The sequence below is a fragment of the Asparagus officinalis genome, unplaced genomic scaffold (assembly GCF_001876935.1).
Source record: "Asparagus officinalis unplaced genomic scaffold, Aspof.V1 AsparagusV1_Un212, whole genome shotgun sequence".
In the NCBI taxonomy this organism is placed as follows: domain Eukaryota; kingdom Viridiplantae; phylum Streptophyta; class Magnoliopsida; order Asparagales; family Asparagaceae; genus Asparagus; species Asparagus officinalis.
The window spans coordinates 5,618-17,364 of record NW_017972478.1 but is presented as its reverse complement, the minus strand read 5'-3'; the positions used below and the strand labels follow the sequence as shown (position 1 = coordinate 17,364).

The 11,747-nt window shown below is 36.8% G+C and overlaps 1 protein-coding gene across 1 annotated transcript; it reads right to left on the bottom strand.

The window, feature by feature from the left end:
- Window positions 1-6,451: 6,451 nt before the first annotated feature.
- Window positions 6,452-11,507, bottom strand: LOC109827437 (mitochondrial outer membrane import complex protein METAXIN-like). The gene is made up of 6 exons (XM_020394449.1): window positions 11,266-11,507; window positions 10,099-10,439; window positions 8,927-9,003; window positions 8,706-8,766; window positions 7,976-8,144; window positions 6,452-7,031 (listed from the first exon to the last, which is right to left on the bottom strand). Exons 1-6 carry the CDS (start codon window positions 11,420-11,422, stop codon window positions 6,853-6,855), a joined length of 984 nt encoding a protein of 327 aa, XP_020250038.1. The 5' UTR covers window positions 11,423-11,507; the 3' UTR covers window positions 6,452-6,852.
- Window positions 11,508-11,747: the final 240 nt, after the last annotated feature.

Sequence of the window (11,747 nt, the reverse complement as noted above, 5' to 3'; positions counted from 1 at the left end):
GAATAGTAATTCTAATTTTCAAAGAGCTTTTAAAAATAGCAAATAAATTCTAAAAAATTATAAAACTTGGGGAAATGTTTATATACATGAATATAAACATGTTAGAAAAGAAATTTTTAAAATATCATTCCCCATTTTTTAAAACTCATCATTTTGCAAAATCTCAAGAATACGGGTTCGTGTAAACACTTGATTTTGACAAAATGGTTCAAACTGACTTTTGGAATCTTTTAGAATGAATTAAGAGACTTTATAAAAGATATAAAACTTTGTTATTAAGTCAATAAACCACAAACTTAATTTTCTCAAAAATACTCGTATTATGAGAAATTTGTGTGTGTATAAAATTGAGCTCTAAGCATAACACAGAAAGTCTAACTCCTAAACTAATATACTCAAGTTGATTTGTGTATGAAGGTCAATCTTGAATCTTTGACTTGAATTGCATCGACTTCATTTAATATCGTCGTTACGGCGCAAATCCACTCAACCTGAATACTTATAGGAGAAAACAAAAATACTAGAAAACATGATTATAAATTAGTTGTTAATCATCAAAACTAGATTAGATAGTATTCTCATAAACATGAGTCCTAACATATTGGCCTCTGTGAAATTATTTACCACTAGGTCAAAATAACTAAAAGTCGCCAAAAACTATGGGTTAGCTCATGAAATCGTGATGTTTGTCTTCTATATAATTATTTGTCAACAGATCAAAACAATTAAAAATGATCAAAAATCATGTATTATAGCTCATGAAATTGTAAAATTTGTGTGCTGTAAGATGACTTGCGATGGGTCAAAATAACTAAAAATTGTCTAAATATCATGCTTATGCTCATAAAATTATGAAATTTAGCCTTCATTAAATTATTTGCCAATAGGTCGAAATGAGTAAAAATACCTAAAATTTATGGATTATCACTTATGAAATCATGAAATTTAATATCCATAAAATTATTTGCTAATGGGTCAAGATGACTATAAATGACAAAAAAAATCATGCGTCATAAATAATAAAAGCGTAAATATTTGCCTCCATGAAATTATTTGCCAAGGGGTCTAAACGACTAAAATTGGCCCAAAGTCGCGAGTTATATTTCATGAAATAATAAATTTTATAATCAGTGATATTATTAGGGGTCAAAATGACAAAAATTAGCTAAATTTTGTGCATTATAACTAATGAAATCATGAATTTTAGACTTCAGCAAAATTACTTGCCAATCAGTTGAAAAGACTAAAATTGTCTAAAATCGTGCGTTATAGCTCATGAAATCGTGAATTTTTACATTCAAGAGATTATTTATTAATGGGTTGAAATGATAAAAAAATCGTGCGTAAAATCGTGCGTTATATATCATGAAATCATGAATGTTGGCTTCTGAAAAAAAAAATAATTGCCAAAGGGTTGAAACAACTAAAATTGGCCCAAAGTCGTGGGTTATAGCTCATGAAATAATGTATTTTACAATTTGTGAAATTATAATGAGTAGAAATGACTAAAAATGGTCAAAAGTCACGCCTTATAACTAATAAAATCATGAATTTTGCCCACCACTAAAATGATTTGCCAATCAATCGAAAAGACTAAAAAATGAAAAATCTTGTATATTGGTATGAAAACGAAAAATGAAATCGTGAATCTTTGTAAGAAAGTGAAAAGTTGGACGTCCCCAGCATTCTAATTAGTCGGGGTTGGACGTCCCCAGCGCGAGATGCGTGGTTAGGGTACTAAACAAGTTGGGGTTGCGAACCCCGACTAATTTTGTCGTCGCACAAAATGATCGGGGTTGGGAACCCCGACCATTTCGAACCCCAATTCGAAACGGTTGGGGTTCCCAATCCCGGCCATTTATCAGAGGAAGGCACCCGGCAAGGCACCCTAATTCAAAGTTGTCGGTACCATTCTAATTCGAATTGGGGTTCAAAATGGTCGGGGTTCCCAACCTCGACCATTTTGTGCGGCAACAAAGCTAGTCGGGGTTCGCAACCCCGACTTGTTTAATCCCCTAACCACGAATCTCGTTGGGGACATCCTATTAGGAAGTCGGTTTTTTTTTAAGTCGATCTAGTTTCTAGCCATGATGCCGACGTGGCTAGAAACTGTGTCGATTTTTAGAATTAAAATTGGAATGTGTCGGTTCTTTCTTTAAAAAAAAATATTTTGGGGCTATTTTGATAAATTATTCCACTTTCCTACCTTTTCAGCTGGAACAAATTTTCACTGTAGACCCAAACCAACTTTTAATTACCAAAATCGACCCATTTTTTTTAATTACCAAAATCAACCCACTTTATGCCACGTATGCTTAATCACATTTTCTAAGTAGTCGGGGTTGCCAACCCTGACTGTTTAGGACATTAAAAATTGGGTTTAAGGCTTCTAATTGGGGTTTAACAACTCCTAAACAGTCGGGGTTGGCAACCCTAACTAATTAGGAAATGTGATTAAGCTTACGTGGCATAAAATGGGTCGATTTTGATAATTAAAAAAAATAGGTCAATTTTGTTAATTAAAAGTTGGTTTGGGTCTACAGTGAAAATTTGTTCTTTTGAGCTGCATACCTATAAACTACAAATCACAGTAGGTTTAAATATTCCAGAGGGTAATTATCTCAAATAATTAGGTAGGAAACCTAAGTGCCGCCTGCTGCCGGTTCCTCCATCTGCCAGCGGTGGGTCCCACTTGAACTCTTGGAATTGACGAAAACTTCGCACGTGGCGCGATACCACTAGCTGGGTCAACCTCGCGCTGTACACTAACACGCATCTCAAGAGGAAAGACGGTCCTTTTCCGGTGGAAAAAACCAAAGCGAAGATTCTCCCTTCAAGGTTCTAATGGAGGAGCTCGTCGGCGTCTCCAGCCCCTCAAGAACCCTACCCTCCTCTTCTCCTACTTTCCCTCTCGCTCCCCAGAACCCCAAACCTTAGGCTCCCCTCCTCATCACTCCTTGTTAGGGCGAAATCGAAGCTCAACGGAGTCCAAAACCCTAAGGAATCCAACAACGCTACTCGAATTGTTGAGGAGGAGAAAGAGGTGGAGTAGGATTTTCCATGGATTCAGGAGAAAGTCCACGATATCGTCGAGTTCATCAGAACGGTCACTCAGGCCATCCCCGGGCCCAGAGTGGGCTAGAGCCCTCTGCCGTGGGTTCTAGGGATCCCGCTCGCTTACATGGGCCTCTCTTTCGTCGTTGCTGTTGTCAAGATTGTCAAGAAGTTGACCTCACCGAGGGCGAAGAAGAAGAGATTGGTAATTTTGATGGGAAGTGTGCGGCTCTTTGTATGTGGGTTTTCCCCCATGAATTGTTTGTTCAATGTGAGGATTGTTTTCGTGTGCAAGTGAATGAGAATGCGTTTCTATTGAGGGAGATTGATGACTTGGTCTGCGCATATGGGAATCAGTAGTAATTTGAGGTACCAAACGCTGAACGCGGTCGAGTTCTTGATGGCGAAGGCGATGCCGGTGGGGGTTTTCAAGGCGACGGTGGTGGTGCTGAGGTGTTTGAATAATGTGGCCGGAGGGATGAGCTTTGTCTTGCTCGGGAGGCTGATGGGGTCGCAGAAGGTGGTGGAGGAGGAGGAGGCTGTGAAGGTGGAGTGATGTTCCGAGGTGAGTTGATGCAATTTTAATAACGATATGGATATTAGGGGATTATGAATAATGATGTAGATGGGTAAGCCTTGAAGCATGAGGTTGCCTCCATGTGAACTGGAGGTCACGGGTCCGAGTCTTAGAATCAGTCGCTTCGTATGCAGGGGTAAGGTTGCGTACATTTGGCGCGCTTCTTATGCGGGATGTGAGGATAAGGCTACGTATATCTGACCCTCTCTCTAGATGCGCGGGAGCCTTGTGCACCGCCCTTTGTCATGTGAGGGACGTTATGTTTTTGTTGAGTTTTTAGAGGTTCGGAGTGATCTGTCATAGTTTACATAAGAGAAAAGGAGGGTTTTTTTTTGTAGAACTATGAATTTCTGATGTTCTACTTATGAATTTAGTTTCAACAAGGATGTTGCTTTCTAAAGTATCGGTTGTTCTTTGGATGTTGGTGGTTTTTTATGTGTAATTTGCAGCATGAGGTGAGTTGACTTGTTGTAAGTATATTTATGGCTGCTTGAGCGATGTTGGTTTTTGTTCTGATTTGTTTGGTTGAATAATAGTTTGGAAATTAGGGGAAATATGGCATGTTTGAATGAGAAGGGAGTATATTTTGGTGGAAGTTACTATGTTTTTAGTGGCTTATCAAAAAAAAAAAAATGTTGGATCTTGAAAGTGGCAAGTGTGCTTTTGATGTTCTCCTTGATGAGGTCGACCATGGTGCTGTTTGATTTGCTACCAAGCGGAGGAGTGGTAACTGTGGCATGTAGCAAAACTGGGAGATCTTCTACAGTTGCAAACGCGAGCACATATTAGTTGCAGTAAGAAGAACAGCTACAAATGTCTCTGGCGTGCAACTGCAATTATAATCCTGCAGATGCAACGAACAAAATACCCCCTTACTGTGAAGGGCTCTTGCGAAAAGCTGCAACCAGATCGAAACGAAGCATCTACACCCCCCTAAATATTTTCCATGGTACTTGTTTCATCGACATCCACAATGAAAACTTAACAACAAACCTGAAATTTAGAGATTACTTGATATTTCTATACAATCAAATACATCAGGGATCGCGAACTAATATACATATTATGAAATCATCCTCTCTTGGCCGAGTGAAAATACTGGCCAGGGTGACAACTGCTCTACAAGCCCTTGGTATTCACTTGCCCGCTCCAAACACTTTAGTCGGGTCAGAATGCTTGTGACGAGAAGCCATGGGGGATGACCCACTGCTAGGGTTCGGCTGCTGCTGGCGATGGAGCTTGCAGCGGAATGATCCTTGGTGGGTTGTTGGTGAGCAGAGGCAGGTCTTTGTCATTACAAAGTTAGCTAGGGATTCATTGGACCAGTTCCTCTTTAAACTTCCTTCATCTTCAAAATGTAGTTGGTTCTGACTGTCCGTTGCCATTCTGGATACTTGATAGTATATTATGATGAAATCTGAGACAAATTCTTCAATATCAATTATACGACATGGAAGAACCAGTTGTGACTGCAAAGATTTGTTATGAAAATTCTGGCAAATTCACAATCGTCAGCGTGACAACGATGAACACATTGAATTCTAGCCGATATTTTTCTGTAAATTATTTGATGATTTGTAACTAGCTAAAGAGATTCATAACTTGTTTCCTTCGTCTTGATGATGAAGTTTGCCTTGGTTGTCTATTGTCATTTTGGATACTTAAAATTCGATGCAATAGTGTACAATATGAGATCGAAAACATGATAATGATAAGAGGCAATTGCTTTGATATCAATCTATTTAAGAGAAATGCAAAATATTTATTGTGAAATTTGCGGGAAATTCACCAAGAGCAACATGACAATGATGAAAAAAATTGTGTCCTAAGAGAGAGAGAGAGAGAGAGAGAGAGAGATTAAAAGTATTTGATGATTCTTCATTGGCAAAATTAAAGAAAAATTCCATGTGAAGTGGGGTCATACCTGAAAAATGAACAATTTCTTGTACCTTTTCCTTCCCCTTTTTGTTATTCCTCTTAATCAAAGTTAAAAAGAATGGTGGACATGGACAGAGGAAGGAGGGCCTCCGAATAACAAAATAGCCAAAATTTGTGAGTGGAAGCCGGAGGTTCTCTATTAATAAAAATATTAAGGAATTCAAGGTTCTTTAGTAAAATGATATATTATATTTATAGAAACCAGCATTATTGCAAGTGAAATAGACATTAAAACTTATTTTCCTATTTTCTATATAAATAATGTCCTAAAGTTACATTTTTTTTAATAACCTCAATACCTTTTTTTCTAGTAAAAAAACGGTGGGCCAAAGCTCGATACCTTGAAGTTTAAATTTATCCCAACATAATGTAACATTCTTTATAAATTTGAGACTTGAGAATGAAGTTACTGGAGTATGAGAAATGATAAGTATTGTAGAGAATACTTATTTTATTAATCGATTACACTAGTATCAAGTCAAAGTGTTGTAGAGAATATTTTTCTCAATAATATTAAAAAAAATATAAAGAGTTGTGAAAATTTTCTTTCTACAATTTAATATAAAAAGATATGCTTCGAACTAATCACGTTATATTTATAACCATAAAATAATTACAAAAGAATTCTATGCTTTCGAATTTATTATATTATACTTTCTGATTTTATTTAAGAAATCTTATTTGATTTAAGAGAGCTCGTGGGACGTTTTTGTACTTTTTTTTTTTTTGCCCCCTAAGTTCAGAAGAATCAAGTTCTAGAATTTCTTTTTTCCTAGTGCTGGCAAAAAGAAACTAGGATAATAAACAGTCATTCCTCCAAATAATATTCAAATTAAAGTACAGAACAGCAGCATGTACGCAGCAGATATTGAATCAAACGACTTGCATGTATAACGAAAACAATTAATATAGAACATTTGAATTTTGCAGGCAATAATATCACAGATCCATACATGAGAATTTTGTATTGGCAAATCATAAACTAGGCTCCTAGCAGGAACAGGACAAACTATGTCAGATTTAAGAGCATCTTCATTCCTACAGAAAATGGTGGATGCGAGAACCCACAATGAATCATCTCCTTCAGATTCGCACGTCACTTGTGAATGGCTTCAAAAATTATCGTGTGAGGTACAAACAATACATAGTTTACAAAGTAAAACAAGAGAGATTAATGAAGACACATTTTTTATTGTACGTGAAATTTAAAAAAGGAACGCCTCAGAATGTGGCGAGAGTTACCACTGCTGTGAATTTCAAAAAAGTAAGCAGCTTTTATTTTCTCAGTCGTCATAATCTAGTTCGTCCTCATCATCATCTTCAGCATTCTCAACTCCTCCGAAAAGAGACAAGAACACTAGCACTGCAACCAACTGGGTGGCAAGAAAATAATTGGCCCTCCTCCGAAAAGTCTTCTCCTCTTCGGTTTTCTCCCTTTTAGCTTTTGGTTTGGACTTGGAACCTGTCAAAATACAGAAGAACCACTTCAGTTTTGAAATTGGTGTTAATTTTGCATGAGATGGCAAGTAAAACACACTATTCTGAACCTGTATATAGCACAAAGAAAACAACATTTGATGTCAAACAAAGAAGGCTATAAGAACACCTATGGTATACTAGGACAAAAAGGATTAGATCAAATAAAGGAAAAATAAATTGCGGGAGCAACTGAAAATTTGGTAAGAAGTAAATGGGAGACGCACAAATAGGTCAATTGAGTGAAACCTGACCAAGCCCAACCCAATGTTGATGGCTAGCTAATGTTCGTATATCAGGGTTTCTCTCAAAGCCAATCTGACGCTCTCACTCATTTACTTTGTGATGTAGTAAAGTGAGCAATGATCTTCCATTAAATAGTGATCAATCTTAAGAGAATGCCGCCACAGTGTTCAAAAAAATTGAATCAGGGTGAACGCTATTCCATAGTCCACACGTTAGAAAATTAGCAATCATCTAGCGGGGATTCTATAGTGTGAGCTTGGATAAACACATAAATTCAACAGTAAATTAAGTCACAGACTCACGGACAAGCATAATATTTAGTAGCCAATTTAGTCATTTCAGTGATAAATCATAGAATGAGGTTTCCTAGTTTTTATAATCAGAAACCCGTCAAACAGAGTTCTAAACAAGTCTGGTCGCTGTAGAAGCTGACAGACCCAACAAAGCAACATTTGTAGATTTGCCTAATGTTAGGACAAATCCTCCAGCACATTACTTGGCTGATCTTACAAATCAAAATAGAAACAGTAAATTATATAATTATAAACAAAATGAAGTAGATGACTTGGCTAAAATGGTCCATCAAGCAGACCATAATTGTAAATAGCATATGAATTAAATCTAGTAAACATAATCCATTCATTCAATCAATGATGTATTTACTGCAAAATTTTGTTGTCTTACTCCAATATGATGAGGATTTTGTTCTTGATGATGATGATGCTGATGGACCAAAGGAAGATCGCGGAATGGAGGACGATGAATTAGAGTCCACATACTGCACTTTAAGATTTTCAGAATATCTAACTAAATTGTCATATTGCAAGAGATTATTTCGCAGAGTAGAGGTATCCTGCAACATCAGCAAAATAAATAAAAGAATAGTGAGAAAAAAAAAGAAAATGTATAAGAACTCGTTGCCTGCTATACAAAGATAATTTCGAAATGAGCATATCCGTACTCCATAAAGAGAGGCAATTAAGACATGAAATACTCTGCAATCTTTATAAAATGATTCAAATTTAAAAAATAATGATAGGGAGAAAATTTAAAGACAAACGTCATATGATAAAGTTTAATATGCCAAATACTTTGCTATTTGAGCAAGAATTCATTAACAACAACAGCTCTACGGAGAATCACATCAGAATAATGTTAAGAAACAAGCAACAAATAGCAATAATGATCACAAGTTCTAGTATCAGAAACAAAAAAGGAATGTCTTGACTAGACTATTATATTGTTGTTGCAATAAAAGTATAGAACATACACCATTAGCCATTCCTATATGAATCCAGCTATCGTATCAAATGATAACATTCCTGGAGATGTCTTGTTTGGAGAACAATAGTATAGCTGTTAACGAACAAATAGTTTCCGCCCCAATGTTATGGACCATAAATACACAACTTACTGGCAAAGCATGAATCACAAAAAGAGCATGCCCGAGGAAAGCAGCATCCAAGCTTGTCGGCCTGTCATAAAAACAAATATAAATTAATTTAAAACACAAACTTGATAAGAACTGAAGCTAGAGTTCTCTAAAGTATAAGAATCAGATTTATATTACAATTTATTGGAACATGAAAAATCATCTTCTAGCATTCATATCAAATCAATCTATTTATGTCTTACCTGTCATCAAAGAAAAATGTTTGTTCTCCTAACCTCTGAGATAAAGCCTCATATGCAGCAGCTGCTTTACGATATATCTATAGATTGAATACAATTCAGTGATTTTAGAATAAAACGTTCTTATAACACAGAAATCATGAAGAGCTAAGATGAAAGAAAAAATGTAATCAGAATGAGGAGGCGAGTTGCTCCATAGAAAGAGGGTATCACTTTCAATCATGGTTAAACTAGAAGGCAGAAAGAAGTTAGCGGACATTCACTGAAGAACTTGTCAAAATAACTTATTCGCTTATAAGGTGGGGGTGGACAATAAGCATCACAAGAAAAGAAGAAGAAAAGTTTATAAGTGTGCTGAAATCCAGATAATACACTGCGCCATGCACCCCCCCCCGACCCCCCACCCCACCCAAAAAAAAACACTCACCACATGAGTTCTTTCATATCAGTCTCGCAAATCTTTTGCATTGAAGTTGGTCCCTCGCAAGGCCTTTCATATTTAAAAATTAACCCCCTAAAGCTTCATTAGTTGCAAAATAGTCCATCAAATCTTCATATCTCTCAATAGTAGTTTGTAGCTCCAATACAATCTTTTCCCTAACTAGATTCCAGTGAAGCTTTTATTCAAAGTTAAAGTCTGAATGGATGTTTACACTTCTGCAATTATTTTATAAATGTGATATTTAAAATTATTTCATTTCTTATTATGTTTGAAATAAGTTTATCAATATAATTTATAGTTTGTTATCAATCTATCAAGTCTTCAAAAAGATTATAATTTATAGTTTGTGTTTATGGAAAAATCATGTACAATTGTTACATTTCAAAAAGACTTCAGAAAATTGAAGTATGCTGATTCAATGATGAGTGCATATGTTGAAATGTTTCAAGTATTCACAAAACTGTTTTTTTTTTCTTTTGCAAAGTTTTTACTTTAGGTTCTTTTTTCACCTACTTACATATATGAAAGTTAATTATACATTCAAACATCTGATCGCTTTTGATCGATACAGTGTAAATAATGTTTTACATCGGCCCCAGGACAAAAAAATTTGGCTTCGCCACTGTCAGAACGTCTTTTCTTTTTACATATTAATGGTAATGAAGGAATTAAGGTTCTTTCTGTAGTCATTGTATATAATGTTTCTAATAAAATAATAAGATAGGAAAGGGACCTCTTCTTCTTTTCCATTGGCATTGAGATATGTTATTCCCAATCGCTGCTTAACTGTTTGAGTTTGTTTCCAATGGAGAACCTTCGCAACGGGCCATGACAGGTCAGAGAAATATATTTTATATGCACCACTTCCATTAGAAGCAACCCATAGTTCATATTGTGCAGCCTCTGCAAGCCAGGAGCTGATCAACGCCTCTGTCGCCAACCAATGAGGAACACAGCCACCTGAGAGTCCCGAGTCCAGATCAACTATGCTCTCTCCTTTCAAGCATTCAATAACACCTCCCTTCTCATTGCTGAATAACACACAATCACCATATTCGATATATGGTACATGATCTGCAAAATAAATGGAGGACAGTCTAGGAAGCAACAGAGAAAAAGAAAAACCGGTGAATTTAGCAACAAATTCATAAAGGTTGTACTCATTTGGGCTAAAGACAACCAGGCGCCCCTCTAACAAAGGACTCATGCCTTATCTCGGCCATTTAACATTTATTCACGGAATAGACACTCCCTTTTATGGGCAAGTCGGGACAATTTTCAACCGTCCCACATCACTAGAGGAGGTAACAACGTGAGCCCATTGGTCCAATGACCTATCTAGAATCCCTTTTCTTTTCCCAGACTGGCGAGTAACATAAAAAGTGAAGAAATGGAGAGAATCGCAGAAGCAGGGAAGCGGAAAAAACAATTTTCCCTACCTCCACTTTTGCCAAACTCATGTCTGAATGAGAGAAGTGGGGTATGTCGGGGTGCAAACTAATGGTTCATCCAATGTTTACATAACTGTATTGTATTCTTCCAAAATATAGGACTCTGAATGAAGATGACATGATGCTTCCATACATAAGTTTAATTTTCTAGAAATATAGTGACCTTAATAATCTCTCTTCCGGCTCGATACAAACCCTATTCAACCTTATCCATCAATGTGGGACTAACAATGTAGTTGTGTAGGATGGAAAGTTGTCAACTCGAAGGGGTTCATCATATCCAGTTTAAATCGACGCATCAGAGAACACTAACTTCCCTCTTCATTAGAAAACAAAAAATTGTAGATATGAGGCTGGGTGTTAGGGTTTACACCTCTGTGGGCACAACAAAATTAGGGGGAAATTATCCAACCAAAATTAAAATGAATAGAGAAAGAGGAGAGAGATACCAGAATCGGGGTTGGCGACATCGAAATCGAGACTGAACGAAGCGTTGGCGAATCTGAGGTAGAGATAGACTGGGAGGCAATTAGGGCAAGCTGTCGGCAGCCCGAAACCACCCTTTCGAGCTACGAGAACCAGCTCCCCTTCTCCTCTCTCGCTCATCTCCCTCCCTTTTTCTCTTTCCTCGATAGAGGAAGAAGAAATTAGGGTTAGGGTTTGGATTATGCTGATGATGAGAGAGAAAGATCGTCGCTTTTTTGTTGGAAGAAGAAGAAATGAAGTTTTTTCTTTTTCTTTTTTTTAAGGGTTTATGAGAAGAAGCAGAAGAAGGTGACGAAGGGTTTTGTTTCTTCGGGGCGGGTTGGAACTCAATTGGGCCGGGTTATGTAAAACCCGATTACCCGTTTGTTACCCGGTAGATTGCTGGTAACCAACCCCTCATCTATATCTTCGCTAGAGTTTGTCACCTCTTAACTATTTCATTAGC

Excerpts from the sequence above, each read along its gene's own strand:
- LOC109827437 (XM_020394449.1), bottom strand. The coding sequence starts at position 11,422 with ATGAGCGAGAGAGGAGAAGGGGAGCTGGTTCTCGTAGCTCGAAAGGGT. Across the intron at positions 8,767-8,926 it reads ACATTTTTCTTTGATGACAG|GCCGACAAGCTTGGATGCTG; the intron begins GTAAGACATAAA and ends TTTTTATGACAG. Across the intron at positions 8,145-8,705 it reads TTGTGATTCATGCTTTGCCA|GATACCTCTACTCTGCGAAA; the intron begins GTAAGTTGTGTA and ends CTGATGTTGCAG.